The following is a 21,290-nucleotide window of genomic DNA, read 5'->3' on the forward strand; positions in this document are numbered from 1 at the left end:
GCACATGGTGGAGTGTAATGGTGTCTATTTGGGGGGGGAGGGTCAATATTCTCTTGTGTTCAAAGACATAAGCCCTGTGTATGTCGGGATGCGGTTTATGGTTCAGGTGTTGTGTAACCCGACTCCAACCAACCCACAGCATAAACCAACGGCAACATGTATTCTTCATTGATGCTTATAGCCAGAGAATCAGCTGCAGTGGCTTCTCTTCCTGCTTCCACACTGTTACTCCAAGGATCCATCCTTGCCCTGCTTCATAATTCTGATCTACTTGCTGTTCCTTAGCACCAGCATCTGAAAACACAGTTTTCACATGTATGCTGAATGGTACCCAGCTTTACCTCACTTCCGCTATAATTAAATTATCAGTCTGCCTGCCTGACATCCTGAATGTGATAAATTTCCATTGCTTAGAATATTGGGAAGGCCAAAGCCATTGTCTTTGGTTCCTGACGCAACCTACATTCATTAGCTATTGACTCCATCTCTCTTCCTGGCAACTGTCTGAAATTGAACCAGACTGCAACTTTGATGTCCTATTTGACCCTGAGATGAGCTTCCAACCACATATCCACACCATCATTAAGCCTGCCTATTTCCATCTTCAGAACATTGCTTGACTCTGCCTTGCCTCAGCTCATCTGCTGCTGAAACCCTCATCTGTGTCTTTGTTACCTCTATATTTGACTATTACAACACACTGCTGGCTGGGCTCCCATGTTCTACTCTCTAAACCTGTGTGTGTGCTAATGCTTGCCAAGTTCCCATTTACCTATCACCTCTGAATTAGATTAGATTAGAATAGATGGGTTTGATGGCCAGCATGGACACGGTGGGCTGAAGGGCCTGTTTCTGTGCTGTATAACTCTATGACTCTGTCCTTGCTGATCTATATTTGCTCCTGGTTATGCAATGCCTGGATTTTTAAAAAATTCATGTCCTTGTTTTCAAATCCCTGCATGGCCTAGCTCCTCCCACTGATGTCAATGAAACACAAAATTGGGTAGAGTGTATAATGGTCAGCCTGTCAGCAACTGCCAGTTTTCTGCCTGTGTTCAAACTGAAAATTAGTTCTCTACTTTTTCTTTTTACTATTCTGAGATTGCTCACTGGTATCAAAATCTATCCAGATGGAGCAGACTTGAAATCGAGTTGGAACTGTTTGACTGAGGGAAGATGAATTAATCAATCTTGGCTGTTTTCAGAGTACTTGTATAGTGGAGTGATGGTCATAGACAACCACGATGCTTTTTGTTTCTGTATGTCATTGCATTGTTGGGAGGAGTGTGTATAGCTACATGGGTGACATAACAAGACATTGAACTTTCAGGAATGCTACTATGCTTTTGTTGCTGCTCGTCCTTTGTGCAGATGAGGCTAGGTTTTTCTGTCCCTCCCTCTCCAGTTAATTGAGGCATATCTTTGGGAAATGGATTCTTCTGTCTGCCTCAAGAGATGGACACTTGATCCTGGTCGATCTGAAAGGAGGCAGACTCCTTTGTCTCTGATGGGGAGGTCTGTCAGAATGAAGCTTAATTGTGTTAGGCACTGAGGTTTGCTGTAGAATGATGGATTTGTTGGCCCTTTCATCTATTGACTGCATCCAGAAGTGCACTGTAAAATACGTGATTTGGTATATGCTCCCCCTGAAAAGAGCCAGTGACATAAGTGTTCAACATGTTTGTAATGACGGAGAATTAGAGGTTGGTTGCAGGATTGAAGGATTCGGCTGCTGCCCTCCTGGTATTAGCTTCTCTGATTATTCCCTATACCCACAAGTTCTGATATATGCCTGCTTCTGCTTTGCCCTGCTGCAATGCAGTTGCACCTGCTTCTGATCCTCCCTAAAGAATTCCTCTTCGTGCTCCATCTCCCCACGCTAAAGGAAATCCACATTTATGCTCCGGTTAATCTCCTCCAGCCATACAACTTCTGGAGAACTTTGCTTTCATCCAATTCTGACCTTTTCTGCATCCTGCATTTCATCGGTCCTTAGCTGTCTAGGCCCGAAGCTCTGGAATTCCGTTCCTAAGCATTTCCTCTTCTCTACCTCTCCTCTTTTAAGACCCTCTTTAAAACTTAACATCTTTGACCAAGCTTTTGGTCACCTGTCCTAATAGCTCCTTGTGTGGTGCGGTGTCAAAATGTATCTGGTAACGTCCCCTTGAAGTGCCTTGGGACCTTTTACTTTGTTAAAGGCACTATATAAATGCAAGCTGTTCTTGTACCACCTTGTCAAAAGCTTTTTGAAAATCCAAGTATACTATGTGTACTGAAATAAAAGCAAAATACTGCGGATGCTGGAAATCTGAAATAAAAACAAGAAATGCTGGAACTACACAGCAGGTCTGGCAGCATCTGTCGAAAGGGAAGCAGAGTTAATGTTTCAGAAGAAGGGTCACTGACCCGAAACGTTAACTCTGCTTCCCTTTCCACAGATGCTGCCAGACCTGCTGAGTGGTTCCAGCATTTCTTGTTTTTATTTCAGATTTCCAGCATTTGCAGTATTTTGCTTTTATCTTGTTTTTACTATGTGTACTGAGTTAACTTCAGCCACCAACTTCGAAATCTCAAATGGTTGGTGAGTCATAACCTTTTCCAGAAGTCACGTTGTGAGTCTATAATACCTTTAAAATAAATCCCATGCCTTCAGCAGACACGCTGTTGCTTTAAACCCACCAATGGTTGAAGTTCTGCTCGTGTGTTCTATGTCTTCACATGTCATAAGGCTTCTGTTTAGTGGCTGTTTATAAGCTAACGTTTTTGGAATAAACACAAATGCTGGAAATACTGAGCAAGTCAGGCAGCATCTGTAGAGAGAGAAACAGCTGACGTTTCATGTTGGATGTGACTCTTCAGAACCGAAGGAAGGTAGAAATGTGATGGGTTTTATACCATTGAAAGAGGGGAGGGGGAGGAAGAACAAAAGGTAAGGCCTGTGATAGGATAGCAGGTAGGAGAGGTTAAATGACAAAGATGTCATGAAACAAAAGGCAAAAGGAGTGGCAATAGTTGTAGTAAAAGACAAAGCATTTGTCCGAAGAGAGTGTTAATGGTAGAATAATGAGCATCTCTGTCGTAAGCAAAAATATGAAAAACAAGTTTAAGACCGCACCTGGTTTTAAAAAAAATCAAAATGGGGATCATGGTCTGTAACTGTTGAACTTGAGTCCAGAAGGCTGTAAGGTGCCTAATCAGACAATGAGGGGCTGTTCCTCGAGTTTGCATGGTGCTTCGCTGGAACGCTGCAGCAGGCCGAGGACAGAATTGCAGGCGAGAGCAAGGTGGTGAATTAAAGTGGCAAGCAACAGGAAGCTCGGGGTCATGCTTGCAGACTGAGCGGAGGTATTCTGCGAAGCAGTAACCCAATCTGCGTTTGGTCTCCCCAGTGTAGAGGAGACCACATTGAGAGTAATGAGTACAGTATACTAAATTGAAAGTACAAGTAAATCAATGTTTCACCTTGAAGGAGTGTTTGGGGCTTGGCTGCTGAGGAGGTAAAAGGGCAGGCGTTACATCTTCTGCGATTGAATGAGAAGGGGATGAGGTGTCAGGGGTGATGGAGGAGTGGATCAGGGTGTTGCGGAGGGAACAGTCCATTCGGAATGCTGACTGGAAGGGAAGATGTGTGGTGGTGGTATCATGTTGGAGGTGATGGAAATGACATAGGATGACTCTTTGGATGTGGAGGCTGGTAGGGTGGAAAATGATGTCAAGAGAACCAACCCTATCATGGTTCTGGGAGGGAGGGGAAGGGGTGAGAGCAGAAGTGCGGGAAATGGGTCAGATACAGTCGAGGGCCCTGTCAGCCACATTGGGGTGGAATCCTCAGTTGAGGAAAAGGAAGACATATCAGAAGTGCTGTTGTAGTAGGTTGCATCATCAGAACAGATGCAACAGAGACGGAGAAACTGGGAAAATGGAATGGAGTCCTTGCAGGAAGCAGGGTATGTGGAGGTGCAGTTTGAGGTAGCTGTAGGAATTGGTGGGCTTATAATGAATATTAGTGGACAACCCAACCCCAGAATTGGAGACAGAGAAGTGGAGGAAGGGGAAGGAAGTGTTGAAGATGGACCATGTGAAGGTAAGAGAAGGGTGGAAGCTGGAAGGAAAGTTTATGTTTTCCAATTCTACACCTGTGTTGGAAGCAGTTCAGAGAAGTTTAGAAGACTAATACCGGGAATGGGCAGGTTGTCTTATGAAGAAATGTTGGACAGGGTAGGCTTGTATCTGCTGGAGTTTAGAAGAGGAAGAGGTGACTTGATTGAAACATACAAGATCCTGAAGAGTTTTGACAGGGTGGATGTGGAAAGGATGTTTCCCTTTTGGGAAAATCTAGAACTAGGGGTCACTGTTTAAAAATAAGGGATGAGGAGAAATTTTTTTTCTTTGAGGTCATGAGTCTTTGGACCTCTCTTCCTTGAAAGGCGGTGGAAGCAGAGTCTTTAAATATTTTTAAGGCAGAAGTAGTTAGATTCTTGCTAAGCAAGGGGATGAAAGGTTATCTGGGATAGGCGGGAATGTGGAGTTGAGGTTACAATCAGATCAGCCTTGATCTTGTTGAATGGTGGAGCGGAACAGGCTGGAATAGTGGATCTAACAGGACTGTCCTATTTGTGGATTTTGGGAAGGAAGTAGAAGTGGGCTGTTTGGGATTGTGGGACTACGAGGTGGGAAGCTGGAGAGGGACGATCTCCAGAGGAGATGAGGTCAATGAGAGTCCTGGAGACAGTGGCTTGATGTTTGGTGGTGGGGTCATGGTCTAGGGGGAGGTAGCAAGAAGTGTCAGAGAGTTGGCACTCAGCCTCTGCAAGGTAGAGGTTGGTATGTCAGACAACAGCACCACCCTTGTCAGCAGGCTTAATTACAATGTCGGAGTTAGATCTGAGAGAATGGAGTGTAGTTCGTTCATAGGGAGACAGGTTAGAGTGAGTGACGGCCGTGTTATGCCGACAGTACTCTCTGAAAAGGTCAAGAGTGGGTAAGAGGCGAGAGGGAGGGTTCCAGGTGGAAGGAGAATACTGGAGGTGGGTGAATGGGTCCGCTAGTCCTGGCCAAAGAAGTGAGCTTGGAGTGAAGTCAATGGAAGAAGAGCTCAACGTCATGCCGAGTGTGAAATTAATTGAGGTGGGAGTGTAAGGAGATAAAGCTGAGTCCTTTGCTAAGTACAGATCGTTCAGTGTCAGAGAGGAAAAGGTCAGAGGGTATTGTGAATGCACAGCAAGGCTTGAGATTAGAAGAGATGGGGTCAGGGAAGTGAAGGGAAAGAAAGATCTGGAGGGGCATTGGTACCCATGAGTTGTTGGAGCTTGTGTGCCTTAACACCTGAAAAGAAGAGAAAAAGTTTTTTGTTAAAGTGTCGGATAAGACAAAGGATGAAATAAACTGCAGAGCAGGATAGCTTTGAGATAGGGTGAGTCGGTGCTGCTTGAGAGAAGTTGAGTGTGTACGTGTGACAGCTCATGGCACTGAGTGTAGATCTCGGAAAGCAGCAAGAACAGCAGTCCGAGGAACATCGTATGTCTTGGAAATTCATGTAATCCTTGGTGGATTCGAAATGTGAAGGATGGAACTTCAGTTGGAATCCACATGGTATAAATCTGAGCTGGAGACAGTTGCTGAGAAACAAGGTGTCCTGGTAGACCCATTGCTTCAGCCTGTTCCTGCCCCACTGAAGTTATTTCTTCCTTTCTTGACTTTTTTTTCCTCCCCTCATCCAGCTCTTCCCACGTACATCCATGACTCTTCTGATGCCCTACGTCATTTCAACAATTTCCAGTTTCCTGGATCTGACCGCCTCCTCTTTTCTATGAACGTCCAATCTCTCTATACCTCCATTCCCCACCAGGATGGTCTGAGGGCTCTCTGCTTCTTCCTTGAACAGAGGCCCAATCAGTCCCATCCACCACCACCCTCTTCTGCCTGGCTGAACTTGTTCATATGTGGAACAACTTCTCCTTCAACTCCATCCACTTCCTCCAAATAAAAGGTGTTGCTATGAGTACTCGCATGGGTCCAAGTTATGTCTGTCTTTTTGTGGGGTATGTTGAACATTCCTTGTTCCAGTCCTATTTGGGCCACCTCTCCCAACTCTTTTTTTTTTTTTCCCCAGTACATTGATGACTGTACTGGTGCCTTTTCCTGCTCCTGGCTGAAACTGGAAAAGTTCATCAACTTTCCTTCCAGTTTCCACCCTTCTCTTACTTTCCACATGGTCCATCTCTCGCACTTCCTGGATAGGCTGACTACCAATATTCATTATTGGCCTGCTGACTCCCACAGCTACCTTGACTTCACTTACTCACACTCTGCTCCTGCAGGGCCTCCATTCCGCTCTCCCAGTTTCTCCATCTCTGTCACCTCTGTTCTGATGGTGCAACCTTCTACAACAGCACTTCTGATATGTCTTCCTTTTTACCTCAACTGAGGATTCCACCTCACTGTGGTAGACAGGGCCCTCGACCGTGTCCGACCATTTCTTGCATTTCTGCGCTCACCCCTTCCTCTCCCTCCCAGAACCATAATAGGGTTCCCCTTTCCCTCACTTTCCACCCCACCAGCCTCCATATCCAAAAGATCATCCTGTGCCATTTCTGCCACCTCCAACATGATGCCACCACCAAACAAATCTTCCCCTCCCCTGTCAGCATTCCGAAGGGACTATTCCCTCTGCAACACCTTGGTCCATTCCTCCATCATCCCCAACACCTCCCCTTCCCACGGGACCTACCCATGCAATCGCAGGAGGTGCAACACCTCCCCTTTTACCTCCTCTCTCCTGACCATCCAAGGCCCCAAACACTACTTCCAGGTGAAGCAGCGATTTTCTTGTACTACTTTCAATTTAGTATGCTGTATTTGCTGCTCTCAATGCGGTCTCCTACATTGGGGAGACCAAACGCAGATTGGGTGACAGCTTTGCGGAATACCTGCACTCAGTCTGCAGGCATGACCCCGTGCTTCCGGTTGCTTGCCACTTTAATTCACCATCTTGCTGTCGCCCACATTTCTGTCCTTTGCCTACTGCAGCATTCTACTGAAGCTCAACACAAACTCAAGGAACGGCACCTCATTTACAGTCTTCTGGACTCAACATTATGTTAAGTTCAACTATTTCAGACCATGACCCCCCAATTTGATTTTTTTAATCATGTGCTGGTCTTAAACTTTTTTTTTCATGTTTTTGGTTTTGTTTAGAGCTGTCATTAACAATGTCTGGACAAATGCTTTGTCTTTTACTACAACTATTACCACACTTTGTCTTTTGTTCCATGACACCTTTGTCATTTAATCTCTCCCACTCTCTACCCTATCACAAACCTTCCCTTTTTTTCTTCCTTCCGTCACCCCCATCACTGTTTCAACAGCATAAAACCCATCACATTTCTACCTTCCTTCGATTCTGAAGAAGAGTTATATTTGACTCGAAACATTGGCTGGCTCTGTTTCTCTCTCTACGGATGCTGCCGGACCTGCTGAGTATTTCCGTCACTTTCTGTTTTTATTTCAGATTTTCGGCATCCACAGTATTTCGTTGCTTCCTTTTTTGGAGTTGGGGAGATTAATAGTTTTCTTTTAAAGCTGCTGGATGGCTTTTACTGATTTTCTAGGTTGTCATGTATGATCAGTGTGTATGGTGGACGCAGATGCTCTGGAAATGCTCTGTGAGAACACTGGTGCAGATGCAAGGGTATGCAGAAATGAGCGGTGAAGGTAGACATCCTTCTTACACATGGATATAATTGATGTTAGCCTGTATATGCATGGTCGATGTGTTGTGTCTCCATACAGTATACTGCATTAAAACATGAACTGTTAACATGCAGTATGTTTGCACAATCAATCACAGGTGCACACACACGCATAGTATGTCTGTATTGTATGAAATGCAAGAAAAGTTTGTAGCCAATGCTGAAACCACTGCTAAGGTTTGAGAACCAACGAATGGAACCTTACTGAAGTCAATTGGAAAATCAGAGACTACAAATAGAATCAAAGTTATTGTTGTCCTGATTTGGAGGAGGAGCTATTATTTTAATAACTTTGAATTATATAGAGTACCTAATATTAGAATTTCAAATAAATTTATCACTTATACCACAGAAAAATAAATTTGCAATTATCTGAATGATGCTGTGGAGAATTTGTTCAATCTGGAGATCTGCCAAGTGAGTTGACAATCAAGTTGCTAGTTGTCGAGGTTTTTACCTAGTTTTTCAGAGAGGATATGAATTTGTTTTCCTGTTGTTCCATCTCACTGTTTTCCTCGATGCAGGCAGATTGTAATCCTGCAAAGAATTTTCTTGAGTTATGTCTGTTAACATTTAATTTTACAGTTTTTCTATTTCTTAGTTTTTTTGATGCAGTCAGATGGTGCACACAAGTATGGTTGTCTGTCCATCACTAGCTCTTGCTGTTGTTTACCAAGATATTGGGAAGTTAAAGGCAAATGCTGTACACAAGTGGTTAGTGACACTGAAGCTAGTTATAATATCTAACGTAAAACCCAAAAACATAACAGTAATACTTCAATTGTAGTTAAGATTATTCTAAATTACTCTTGCATATGTTTGACCCAGTTTTTTTCCTCTTTATTGAAGGTGGTGAAAGACATTGAATTCAAGTGTTTAACAATGGTACGTACATGACATTTTAGACAAGTTAGTAAACATTTAAGTAATTGAAGTTAAGTTAAACCTGTTGGTATGCAAGTCCAAATTGCCAAGCCAAAAGTTGAATACAACTAAGAATACACGAAAGGAAACAGAATGAGAAATAGTTACAGTGTTTACTTATCTACAAAAATAATAAGTCCTAAGGTCCAGTACCACATCTGAGCCCTCAGACATTGCTGCAAGAGTTCTTCAGGGTAGCGTCCTCGGCCCAACCATCTTCAGCTGGTTCATCAATGACCTTCCCTCCCTCATAAGGTCAGAAGTGGGAATGCTCGCTGATGATTGCACAGTGTTCAGTACCATTCACAACTCCTCAGATACTGAAGCAGTCCGTGCCCACAACAGGAGGCAACAGGACCTGGATAACATTCAGGCTTGGGCTGATAAGTGGCGAGTAACGTTCGTGTCACCTAAGTGCCAGGCAATGACCATCTCCAACAAGAGGGAATCTAACCATCTCCCCTTGTCATTCAAATTACTGAATCTCACACCATCAACATCCTGAGGATTACATTGACCAGAAACTGAACTGGACAGGCCATATAAATAGTATGGCTGCAAGAGGCTGGCACTTCTGACACTCCAAAGCCTGTCCAGCATCTACAAGTCACAAGTCAGGGGTGTGATGGAATACTCTCCAGTTGCCTGGATGGGTGCAGCTCCAGCAACACTCGAAGCTCGACACCATCCAGGACAAAACAGCCCACTTGATTGGCACCCCATCCAGCATGTTCAACATTCACACCCTTCACCACCGACGCACAGTGGCAGCAGTGTGAACCATCTATAAGATGCACTGTAGCAACTCTTAAGGCTCCTTCGCCAGCACCTTCCAAACCCGCGACCTCTACCACCTAGAAGGACAAGGGCAGCAGATGCATGGGAACACCACCACCTCCACATTCCGCTCCAAGCCACATGCCATCCTGTCTTGGCACTATATTGCCATTCCTTCACTGTCGCTGAGTCAAAATCCTGGAGCTCCCTTCCTAATAGTACTTCTCAAACGCAATTAGGGATGGGCAGTAAATGTTGGCCTTGCCAGAAACACACTCATCCATGAAAGAATTTAAAAAAAAATACTGTTTGTCATACAGTTTAGGTAACAATGTTGCAACTGCCTTATCTCTGCTATAACAGTATTGAACATGCTGGTAGAAGATGGAAGGACCTGCACAGGATGCCAGCGAGTGTCAATCTGTTAAAATTAGAAATCAGTTTATGTGCATGAATGTTATTTACTATAAAACTCTTAGCAACTGATGGGATGGCTTGGGAATCTACTTATTGTCTCATTTTGCGCTGCTTCCTGATTTTTGGTGGTGACACTGAAGGTATGTGAGGCATTGTCACTGATTCCAGCAGTGGGAAGCACTTTCCTATTCCTTCTGAGTGGCAAATTAAATGGATACTAACATGTAATTTTTTTCTTGATTGTGAGTGAGTGAGGTGTTCAGCCTGCTTGCATAGGCTAGTAGTCCAGTTCTTGCACTTCTGGTGTGTGTGGACCTTTCTCAACCAGGTCAGAAACTAAAGTTGCTGGTGCAGGTATTTATCTGACTTCTGGTGCTCTGCCATTTGCTGAACAGTACAAAGGCGACTGATTTGGGAGCACCAAAAGTCTTGATGTATGAATTCTTCCAATATGGAGATATTTTGTGTAATGTATATCTCATTAGCATTAACATTGTCAGAATTGTATGTTTTTCCTTTTTACCTGCAATTCTTTGCCTTCTGAAGTTGATATCTCACTGTGGTGTCTATGGGTGTTGTTGATTCTTGGGTATCTCACTCCATTGACCATCCTTCAGCTGTAAGCATGGATGTTGAGTAGTGGCAGACAATTTAACTGTGACAGAGGAGGGGTCGGAGACGTCATAGTTGAGTCGTCATTTCATCCAGTCTTCACTTAGTTCCACCAGATTCACTGAACTGTTGAATTTTGATATATTCCAGCCTGCTGATTTTTCTCCCTCCTTGTTGAAGCAAATGAACCCGCTCCCCTGCCCTGGATCACTATTGCCTTGTTTGAGGCTAGTTACCTTGGTGCTGCGCAAGGATTAATCCTGGACAATATGGCTCTGTTAGCATATCACCCTGTAAATTTATTTACTTTGCTATAGGTTTTCTTTTTAATCTGACACCTCAATGTTGGCACGAAAATGCTCCTACAGCAGCCATCTTTTAGAGCTGGTAAGCAGGTGAAAATATGATTGTCACCTCCCTGCTATTTTACCTTGTCCCCATGGTTAACTCACATCTCTCTCTATAAGTTTTTCTTTTACTGATTGGCTTAAAAAAAATCCCTGAAATTAAAAAAAAAATTCTGATGGTATGCTCATCACCCACTTTCTGCCTCAGTGCCAGTGGTTCATGGTCTAAGTGGATCTGCAGGGGAAACAATGTGGGTAATCATTACTGAAATATTAAGTGCTGTGTGTCTGGGGAAAAAGTTTGATAATTTACCTCTGCACTTAATATTTTGATCTTGATTGTGATTGTATTTGGTAATTTCTAACATAATTCATATTAAGGATACTTTAAAAAAAAAACTGGGCAAGTGACACAAGGAAATGATGGGAGGAGAAGCAGCTACTATTCAGTGGAGGTGAGGAAATTGCAGATACTTTTCCTAAGTGCGCTATTCAGGAATTGTGCCTTTGAATTAGAAAATTGCTGATATCACTCCATTGTTTAAGAAGGGAGGGGGGAGAGAAACCAGGTAAATACAGAATTGTCAGTTGTTGTGAAGTTACTAGCATCTGTTATCAGAAATGGATTCTGCATTTGGACAAGTGTGAGACGATCAGAGATTCAGCATGGATTCATGAAGGGGTGGTCATTTCTTTCCCATCTAATTTTTTTTGAGGTCAGTGCCACAGTGCCATGATAGGTGGGGGATTGTCTGGTTGTTTACAAAATGCCTTTTAGGTGTCCATATGAGGTTCCGCACAAGAGATTATCATCAAAAATGAAAGCATGTGGAATTAGATATAACTATGTGACAAGGATTAGCAACTGGTTTGGATGTAGGAGAGAGAGAGTAGGGATCAGAATGACAGAATTGTTACAGCACAGAAGGAGGCCATTCGGCCTGTCATGCCTGCGCTGGCTCTCTGAAGGAGCAGTTTACCTAATGCCACTCAGTGCTGTATCTCTAATCTAATCTAATCTCACTCCCCCACCTTCTCCCCGTAGCCCTGTACATTCTTCCTTTTCAGTTAACAATCCAATTCCCTCTTGAATGCCTCGATTGAATCTGCCTCCACCACACTCTAAGATCTTAACCACTCACCTTTCCTCATGTCACAATTGTTTCTTTTGCCAATGACCTTTAAATCTGTGCCGCCTTGTTCTCAATCCTGCCACTAATGGGAATGGTTTTTCCCTATCTAATCTCTCCAGACCCCTTAATATTTTGAATACCTCTATCAAATCTCCTCTCAATCTTCTCTTCTCCAAACTTTTCCAATCTGTCTGCGTAAATGAAGTTCCTCCTCCCTGAAACCATTCTCATGAATCTTTTCTGCACTTTCTCTAATGCTTTCACATCTTTCCTAAATTGTGGCGCCTAGAACTGGATGCATTACTCCAGTTGAGGCTGAACCAGTGTTCTATACAAGTTTAACATAATTTCCTTGTTTTTGCACTCTATGTGCCAAAAATAAAGCCTAGGATGCTGTATGCTTTATTAATTCCACTCTCAACCTGTCCTGCCACCTTCAATGATTTATGCACATACCCCCAGGTCCCTCTGCTCCTGCACCCCCTTTAGAATTGTACACTTTTATTTTTATATTGTCTCTCCCTTCTTCCTACCAAAATTAATCACTTCACACTTCTCTGCATTAAATTTCATCTGCCACTTGTCCGCCCATTCCACCAACCTATGTCCTTTTGAAGTTCTACACTATCCTCCTCACAGTTCACAATCATCCGCAAATTTTGAAATTGTGCCCTGTATGCCAAGGTCTAGGTCATTAATATGTATCAGGAAGAACAAGGGTCCTAACAACAACCCCTGGGGAACTCGACTACAAACCTTCCTCCAGTCTGAAAAACATCCATTAACCACGGCTCTCTTTCCTGTCACTCAGCCACTTTCCTATCCATGTCGCTACTGTCCCTTTTATTTCATGAGCTGTAACTTTGCTCACAAGTCTGTTGTGTGGCACTTATCATATGCCTTTTGGAAACCATGGAAAACACAACAACACCATTATCCTCATCAACCTTCTCTGTTACCTCATCAAAAATCTCAGCAAGTTAGTTAAACACGATTTGCCCATAACAAATAAAAGCAAAATACTGTGAATGTTGGAAATCTGAAATAAAAACAAAGTGCTGGAAATACTCAGCCGTTCTGGCAGAGAGAAACAGAGTTAATGTTTCATGTTCTGATGAAACCTGAAACTTTAACTCCGTTTCTCTCTCCATAGTTGCTGCCAGGCATGCTGAGTATTTCCAGCATTTTTGTTTTTATTGCCCTTTATAAATCCGTGCTGGCTTTCCTTAATTAACCCACATTTTCCCAAGTAATGATTAATTTTGTCCTGAATTATTGTTTCTAGTAGCTTCCACACCATTGAGGTTAAACTGACTGGCCTGTAGTTACTGGGCTTATCTTTACACCCTTTTTTGAACAAATGTGTAACCTTTGCAATTCTCCAGTCCTCCGGTACCACCTCTGAATCTAAGGAAGATTGGAAAATTATGGCCAGTGCCTCTGCAATTTCCACTTACACTTCCCTCAGTATCCTTGGATGTATCTCATTCGGTACTCCTCCTTATCAATTTTAAAGCTTTCTAATGTATGAATTACCAGCTCTTTCACTGTGACCTGTGCAGCATCTTCCTTGGTAAAGGCAGATGCAAAGTATTCATTTAATACCTCAGTCATGCTCTGTGCCTCCTCCCATTTTTCGTCCCTAATTGGTCCCACTCCTCCTTTTACCACCGTTTTGCTATTTATATGCCTATAGAACACTTTTGGATTCCCTTTTATGTTAGCTGCCAGTCTCTTTTATTTGCTTTTTCACTTCCCCTCTAAACGTTCTATATCCATCCTGGTTCTCAATTGTATTATGCATCTGACATCCGTCATAAGCACACTTTTTCTTTTTATCTCTTTTATCATCCAGGGAGCTCTGGATTTGTTTGCCCTACCTTTCCCCTTCATGAGAATATACCTTGACTGTGCCCGAACTATTTCTTCTTTAAAGGCAGCCCATTGTTCAGTTACCATTTTGCCTGCCAACCTTTGATTCCAATTTATCTGGGTCAGATCCATTCTTAACCCATTGAAGTTGGCTTTCCCCTAGTTAATTATTCGTACTCTGGATGGTTCCTACTCCTTTTCCATAGCCAACCTAAACCTTATGAGACAATGACTATCCCCTAACTGTTCTGTTCCTGACATGTGATCCATTTGGCCCACCTCATTCCCAAGAGCCAGGTCCAGCAGTGCCTCCTTTCTTGTTGGACTGAAAACATACTGCTGTAGAAAATTTTCCCGAACACATTCTAGGAACTCTTAACCCTCTCTGCCCTTTACACTACTACTATCCCAGTCTATATTAAAGTCCCCCATTATAACTACTCTATAACTCTTGCACCTCTCTGTAATTTCCTTGCAAATTTGTTCCTCTCTATCCTTCCCACTAATTGGTGGCCTATAGACTTCACCGAGCAATGTAATTGCACCCATTTTGTTCCTTAGCTGTAGCCAAATAGATTCTGTCCTTAACCCCTCTGGGACATCCTCTCTCTCCAGCACTGCAATGTTCTCCTTAATCAAAACTGCCACCCCTCCCTCTTTCGTATCTATCCTGAGCACCTTGTATCCAGGAATATTTTAATACCCAGTGCTGCCCTTTGAACCAGGTATCTGTTATAGCCGCAAGATCATATTTCCACATGGCAATCTGCGCCTGTAACTCACTGGTATTATTTACCGCACTCCTTGCATTCACATACATGCGTAGTAACCCTAATTTAGATTTAATATTTTCTCCCAAATCCTGAACTCACCTAATAACTTACTATTTCCTACTCTAGTGCTATCTGTCTCTCCCAGTATTGTGTGCACCTTGGTATTTCTCTCTGATATTTCCTCCTGGTTCCCAGATCCCTGCCAAATTAGTTTAAACCCTCCCCTCTAGCACTAGCAGATTGCCCTACAAGGAAATTGGTCCTGGCTCTGTTTAGATGCAACCTGTTCGGCCTATCTCCCCCAGAACTAGACCCAATGTCCCAGGAATTTAAAGCCCTCCCTCCAGCCATGCATTCATCTATGTTATCCTCCTATTTGTATACTCACTCGTGTGTGGTACCGGGAGTAATCTGGATAGTACTACTTTTGAGGTCTTGTTTGCTAATTTTCTATCTAGCTCCCTAAATTCCGACTGCTGGACCACATCCCTCTTTCTGCTTATGTTGTATGTGAATGTGGACCATGACTGCTGGCTGTTCACCCTCTCTCCTCGGGGTGTTCGGCAGCCGTTCAGTGACATCCTGGACTCTGGGACCAGGGAGGAACATACTATCCTGGATTCATGTCTGTGGCTGCAGAAATGCCTGTCTTTTCCCCTATCGAATCTCATCGCTGTTGCTCTTCCAGTCTTCTTTGTGTCCCCCCTGTGCAGCTGAGCCAACCGTGGTGCCATGGACTTGGCTTTGGCTGCACTCCCCAGGTGAACCATCATTTTCATCAGTATTCAGACCTGAATACGAGTTGGAGAGTGAGATGCACTCAGGGGACTCCTGCACTACCTGCCTGTTTCTTCTTGACCGTCTGGTGGCTACCCATTCCCTATCTCTCTGCGTACTCGTAAGCTGTGGGATGACTACATCTATAAACATGCTATCTACAAAGTTCTCAATCTCATTGGTGCACTGCAGTGACGCCAGCTGCTGCTCAAGGTTTGATACCTGGAGGTCAAACTGCTGCAACTGACGACGCTTCCTGCACATATGGTTATCCAGGACACGAGAAGTGTTCCAAAGTTCCCACATAGCAGATGTGCACTCGAGAGATGGATCAGCCCTGCAGTTCCTCTATTAGGTAATAAACCTTGCTACTGCTAATAAACCTTGCTACTTAAAAATAAGAGAAGATTCTCCAACTACTCACTTCCCTCCTTTTGGTGTCTCTTAAATATAGGGAAGCTAACTCTTATCAAAAAAATTTCCTAGCTCCTTTGACTAACTTTCTAACTTTGTAGAAAGGGAAACAAAGCTACAATACTCACCAGTTTATCAACTCACGGCCTTCCTGTGATGTCATAATTTGATTATTTTTTCCCTCTCACTTTGGTGATCTCGGTCTGCTTCATGGTGATCCCAGGATAAAGGCAATATTCTCAGATTGGCAGGGATATGCCATCTTATGTTACCCAAGGATCTGTACTGGAGCCTTGACTTTTCACCATATATATTCATGACTTGAAAGAAGAAATAGGGAGTTGTCTATGTAAGTTTGCAGAGGGTGCAAAGTTAGGAGGCTTTATAAATTGTGTAGATTGGTGGAGGAGAGTACAAAGGAACATCAGAAGACTAAGTGAGTGGACAAAACTATGGCATATGGAGTTTAATGTGGGGAAGTGTGAGGTCATCCAGTTTGGATCTGAGCAGAAAAAAAATCAATGTTTTCTTAATGGTAAGAGATTGGAACTTTGGAGGAGCAATGAGTTTTAGGCGTCCACGTATGCAAATCACTAAAATTTAGTGCACAGTTATAAAAAGTAAACAGCCCTAATGGAATGTTGGTCTTTATTTAAGGAGGGTATAATTAGGAAGTGGGGCTTCAGTTGTATAGAGCCTTGGTCAGATCTTATTTGGTGTACTGCATTCAGTTTTGGACACTACATCTAATCCATAGTATATTGGTCTTAGAGGAGGTACAGCATAGATGTACCTTTGAAGTGAATTCATCAGAGTGATACCTCTGCTTAAAGGGTTAATTACAAGAACAAATTGCATTTACGTAGTTTGTGTTCCCTTGACTTTGGAATGTTGAGGGATGTTCCAATTGAGTCGTTCAATATGATAAAGGGATTTGATGGATAGATATCGAGGAATAATTTCTGTGGTGGGAGAATAGAGAATAGGGGGGAAAATAATCGCAAAGTTAGAGGCAGGCCATTTAGGAGTGAAATCGGTAAACATTTTTTTTTCCCACACAATAATAGAAAATTGGAACTCTCTTCTCTTGAGACTGGATGCTGTCAATTGAAACTTTCCAGATGTGAGCAATGTCTTTTTGTTGGATATAGGTTTCAAGATATATTGGAGCAAAGGCAAGTAAATGGAATTGAGCTACTAATCAGGTACTACTGTGACAGAGTGTTAACTTGCTTACTTTCATTGCAAAGCTTGCCATCTTGCAGCTACTTTAATACATTACTGCTTAGCTTCCTCCTGGGAGTATTGTCAAGCTGATGTTAGACAACTGACGAGTGTGGGTGAAGTCCTAGTCGGTTAGGCAACAGGCACTATTCTAGTGAACTGAATTTCTTTTTCAAGATTAAAATGATATTGATTCAAATTAATTTACAGATGTCGGGAATAACAAAATTAACATCATGTCAAAAACGACCATTGTCAGAAGATGATGATGATCCATTTCTTAATATGTAAGTGAAGTTCTTCAAAACCAGTTAAAATTTTTAAAAGTACTGAATATTCTTCCTGTTAGTTTACGATGCGTTTGTGATCTTGAGTGCATTCAAATCTTTTGCCTTACTTTATCACAAAATTGAATTGCACATATTTACAAGACCCATTCAGCACCAGTCTGAATATGTGCTCCTTTTCTATTATGCTATGTTTATTGACAGATGAAAAGTAAAGCCAAAATTGTTTTGCGTGTATTTTTCTTGCAGTTTCAGCTTGTTTTCCAGTAGAATCCATCTGGAAGATTCAGGGTTATTGCATTCCTCCTGATAGGCTGTAATTCATATCAGTCGTGGCAAGCCATTCCCCTTTATTTCAGTTGAACATTTTTTATTCTGCATTTTAGTGCTTAAAGGGTAATTTTTTTAGCGAAAGTATATGGAAGTTGCATCAATGATCAATTTTTGAGGTCATTTTTATTTTGCAGAAATTCAAAGAACATAACCCTGTTTTTAACTAGGCGTGGGAATGGGAATTGGGCTGGTGGGGACAGGTATGACAAGGTGAGTGCCATTTCCCCCCACTCCCACTGAGCTTGGCAGTGTGAGGCCTGGGCAATTTTTAACTCCTGGGTCTCCCCTTTGAATTGCTGGTCAACTGCTTGCTGTACTGGGCAGAAAGTAGCATCTGGCTGGTGGTTGGCGGGAGTATGCTGCCACGAAAGGAACAGTCACCAGCAGTCAGGTAATTTGTGGGGATATGGGTTCAATAGATTCTCATGAGCTGGAATGGAGAGCCCAGGGCAGTCTTGCTCCTCCTGGCTCTACAGGAATATATATATTTAAAAGACAATGTACCTATTTGAGCCTCCTCTGGCCTGACAGCCTCACCCTGCGGTCCACAGGGCGGATGGGGTTAAAATCACCCCATATAATTCAACAAACACTACTAATGTCCTAATGTTTTAAAGTTGAAACATTAAGACCAGAGCTGGCTTTCAAGGGGAAAGAAAGTTTTTCTGGGGGGTGGTAGGAGAAGAGATGCCTGATGGTGCAAAAGAGACTGGACGTGTGGGGTGATGTTTGGGAACTCTGAGACATCTGATGGTCTGAAAAAGGCCAGTTTGGATCCCATTGTCCAGGGCTACTTTCATAAGGCTATTGGACCCTGCTACCCCAAAACTGATATGACTCCGTTCCTCTCAATACTCCCAAAGCCCCATCTCCTTTCCAAGTTGGATGAAAGGGATTCCATGAGACTTTGATGCCCAAGCCCCTCCATGTGACAATAGTATTGAATGGGCATGTTCTAGAAAAGGTGGGGAATGAGAAGTTGAGTGACAGATCAGGAAGGGGGAGGGGAAGTCAGCGCCAGAACAATGCAATCTGGGCAAACTGGGAGATAGGTGATTGCGGGCAGTAGAGTATTAAGTCCTGAGCGACAGACAGTTCATGTACGTGGATTAACGGACAGGAGTCTCTTCTGCTTACATAAATAAATTGTGAGTATACATTTGTAGAGACTTGAGAGTGACGGATTGGGACCAGCTGGTGGTCAAAGCCCAGGGCCTGTCTGGCAGAATTTGGGACCAATCTTTGTGAGTTTGGAGAGGCTGGGAATGCTCATGTTGGGCACTGATTAATTAGTGGCAGCCTGTAGAGCCCAAATGAAAGAAGCACGTAACTCTTTGAACTAGCTTCCATATTTGCTCCTTCCTGACAATGAGATGGATTGCTGCCTGCCAAAGAACTGGGTTGTGGTGGCGTGCCGCAATCAGAAGATTGATAGATTGTCCAGTTCCAGAATGCAGTAGAATTTTTGCAGCATTACCCAAGAATTACTGTTGATATCAATGTAAGGTTCATTCTTTTGCACCTTTTCCAATACTACTTGGAAGAAAAAAATCAGATTTTCAATATTGTGTTGCACAGCCATGTTCAAAGATAAATATGCATGTTTTCTGGGCAGCAAGAAATTGTTTGCCAATGGCTCATTGTCTGATTTAGACAATATCAACTGAGGTGGCAGTAAATATCTTGATTACTCTGGGTTATCAAGAGGAAATCTTTGGCAAGGCCTCAGTTCCAGATACAGTAACCCTTGCTGGAAATGCTAGTCTAGGGATGTCAAGTAACTACTTTCATAATTCTGACAGTCGCTTTCTAGAGCCATGGGTCACATGCGTGAGGGAGCATTAGCAGAATATAGAAGCTGTCTATGGAACTGTATTGCAGCTTGAGTCACAGCATTTGGTAAAGAAAGAGAATGGAGTGGAAACTATCCTTTTATATTACTTTATTTTCTATTGAATTGCCTATGATTGTCATTGTGTAGAACTTCTGAATCTGATTCTGAAGAAGAAGAAGAATGGGTTCCAAAAAGTAAAATTGCGAGGAAGCCAAAAAAATCGACTGTAGCAAAACCAGTAACTGTAAAAAAGCAAGTTAAATCTGAAGCACAGAATACTGGAACAAAAAAAGCATCAGTGAAAAGATCTACAATAAAGACAGCTGTTAAAAAGAACAGTAAAAAAACACCAAAAAAGACCACTGTGGACCACAATGTAATGGTAAGAAAGTTGCACGAGATCCGGTTTTAAAAGAATAGTCTAAGTATTTAGTATAGAAGATGATGGTGGCGCACTGACTTATTGTGGCATGGAGTAATAAGATGTGGGTTTATATGCAACCAAGTTTCTCATCTTGGCTGTGCCATCTATGAGAGATTGAGGATGCTTCTCACAAAAGACAGAACAGGGAAAACCTGAGACCAGCTCTCCTGAATGCAATTCCTACCAGCTTGCTACGTAATGCCTGTCACTAAGCCTGAGGTGACCAGGCCAAGCTGTTGGTCAACGACTTGTGCAAAGAGACTTGAAATAATGGTGGTGTGGGGAAAGTGAGTGGAATAAACAAATATTGGTCATATTACAGGCTGCCTAAACCCAGTATACCAGAGTTGCTGGATAGAAATTATAATTGGGAGCCCTGGACATGTATTCCCCTCTACCTCCGACATCTCCTTTTCCTTCACTAGCTTGGGGATGCAGAATTTTTTTGCCGAAATTGGCTGATCAAACACAGCCAAGGATCAAAATCTCTGACTGCTGGTTTATATAGTCCAATACTAAACAATGAACCATCATGGATTTTGAAGAAGAAAGCTGGCAAAGTTAAGCATTAACATTGCCTATCTCTTCAGGGAAATATGTGCCACAGGATATTTGTATGCTTCTTTTGGGCCTCCTTATCTCGAGAGACAATGGATACACGCCTGGAGGTGGTCAGTGGTTTGTGAAGCAGCGCCTGGAGTGGCTATAAAGGCCAATTCTGGAGTGACAGGCTCTTCCACAGGTGCTGCAGAGAAATTTGTTTGTTGGGGCTGTTGCACAGTTGGCTCTCCCCTTGCGCCTCTGTCTTTTTTCCTGCCAACTACTAAGTCTCTTCGACTCGCCACAATTTAGCCCTGTCTTTATGGCTGCCCGCCAGCTCTGGCGAATGCTGGCAACTGACTCCCACGACTTGTGATCAATGTCACACGATTTCATGTCGCGTTTGCAGACGTCTTTATAACGGAGACATGGACGGCCGGTGGGTCTGATACCAGTGGCGAGCTCGCTGTACAATGTGTCTTTGGGGATCCTGCCATCTTCCATGCGGCTCACATGGCCAAGCCATCTCAAGCGCCGCTGACTCAGTAGTGTGTATAAGCTGGGGATGTTGGCCGCTTCAAGGACTTCTGTGTTGGAGATATAGTCCTGCCACCTGATGCCAAGTATTCTCCGAAGGCAGCGAAGATGGAATGAATTGAGACGTCGCTCTTGGCTGGCATATGTTGTCCAGGCCTCGCTGCCGTAGAGCAAGGTACTGAGGACACAGGCCTGATACACTCGGACTTTTGTGTTCCGTGTCAGTGCGCCATTTTCCCACACTCTCTTGGCCAGTCTGAACATAGCAGTGGAAGCCTTACCCATGCGCTTGTTGATTTCTGCATCTAGAGACA

The 21,290-nt window shown here is 43.2% G+C and overlaps 1 protein-coding gene across 3 annotated transcripts in view; it reads left to right on the forward strand.

Moving 5' to 3' along the window:
• srbd1 (S1 RNA binding domain 1) overlaps positions 1–21,290 on the forward strand; it is a 332,566-nt gene that overhangs the window by 172 nt on the left and 311,104 nt on the right. The window contains exons 2-5 of one of the 3 annotated variants that reach the window (XM_068045198.1): positions 8,601–8,636; positions 16,949–17,002; positions 17,232–17,308; positions 19,623–19,857. In XM_068045198.1, coding sequence (XP_067901299.1) covers positions 17,232–17,308; positions 19,623–19,857 — 312 coding nt within the window. In that variant the 5' untranslated portion in view covers positions 8,601–8,636; positions 16,949–17,002. The remainder of the gene's footprint in view (positions 1–8,600; positions 8,637–16,948; positions 17,003–17,231; positions 17,309–19,622; positions 19,858–21,290) is intronic. The other 2 variants (XM_068045197.1, XM_068045199.1) reach the window with 2 other exon arrangements.

This window comes from Heterodontus francisci, chromosome 13 (assembly GCF_036365525.1).
Source record: "Heterodontus francisci isolate sHetFra1 chromosome 13, sHetFra1.hap1, whole genome shotgun sequence".
In the NCBI taxonomy this organism is placed as follows: Eukaryota; Metazoa; Chordata; class Chondrichthyes; order Heterodontiformes; family Heterodontidae; genus Heterodontus; species Heterodontus francisci.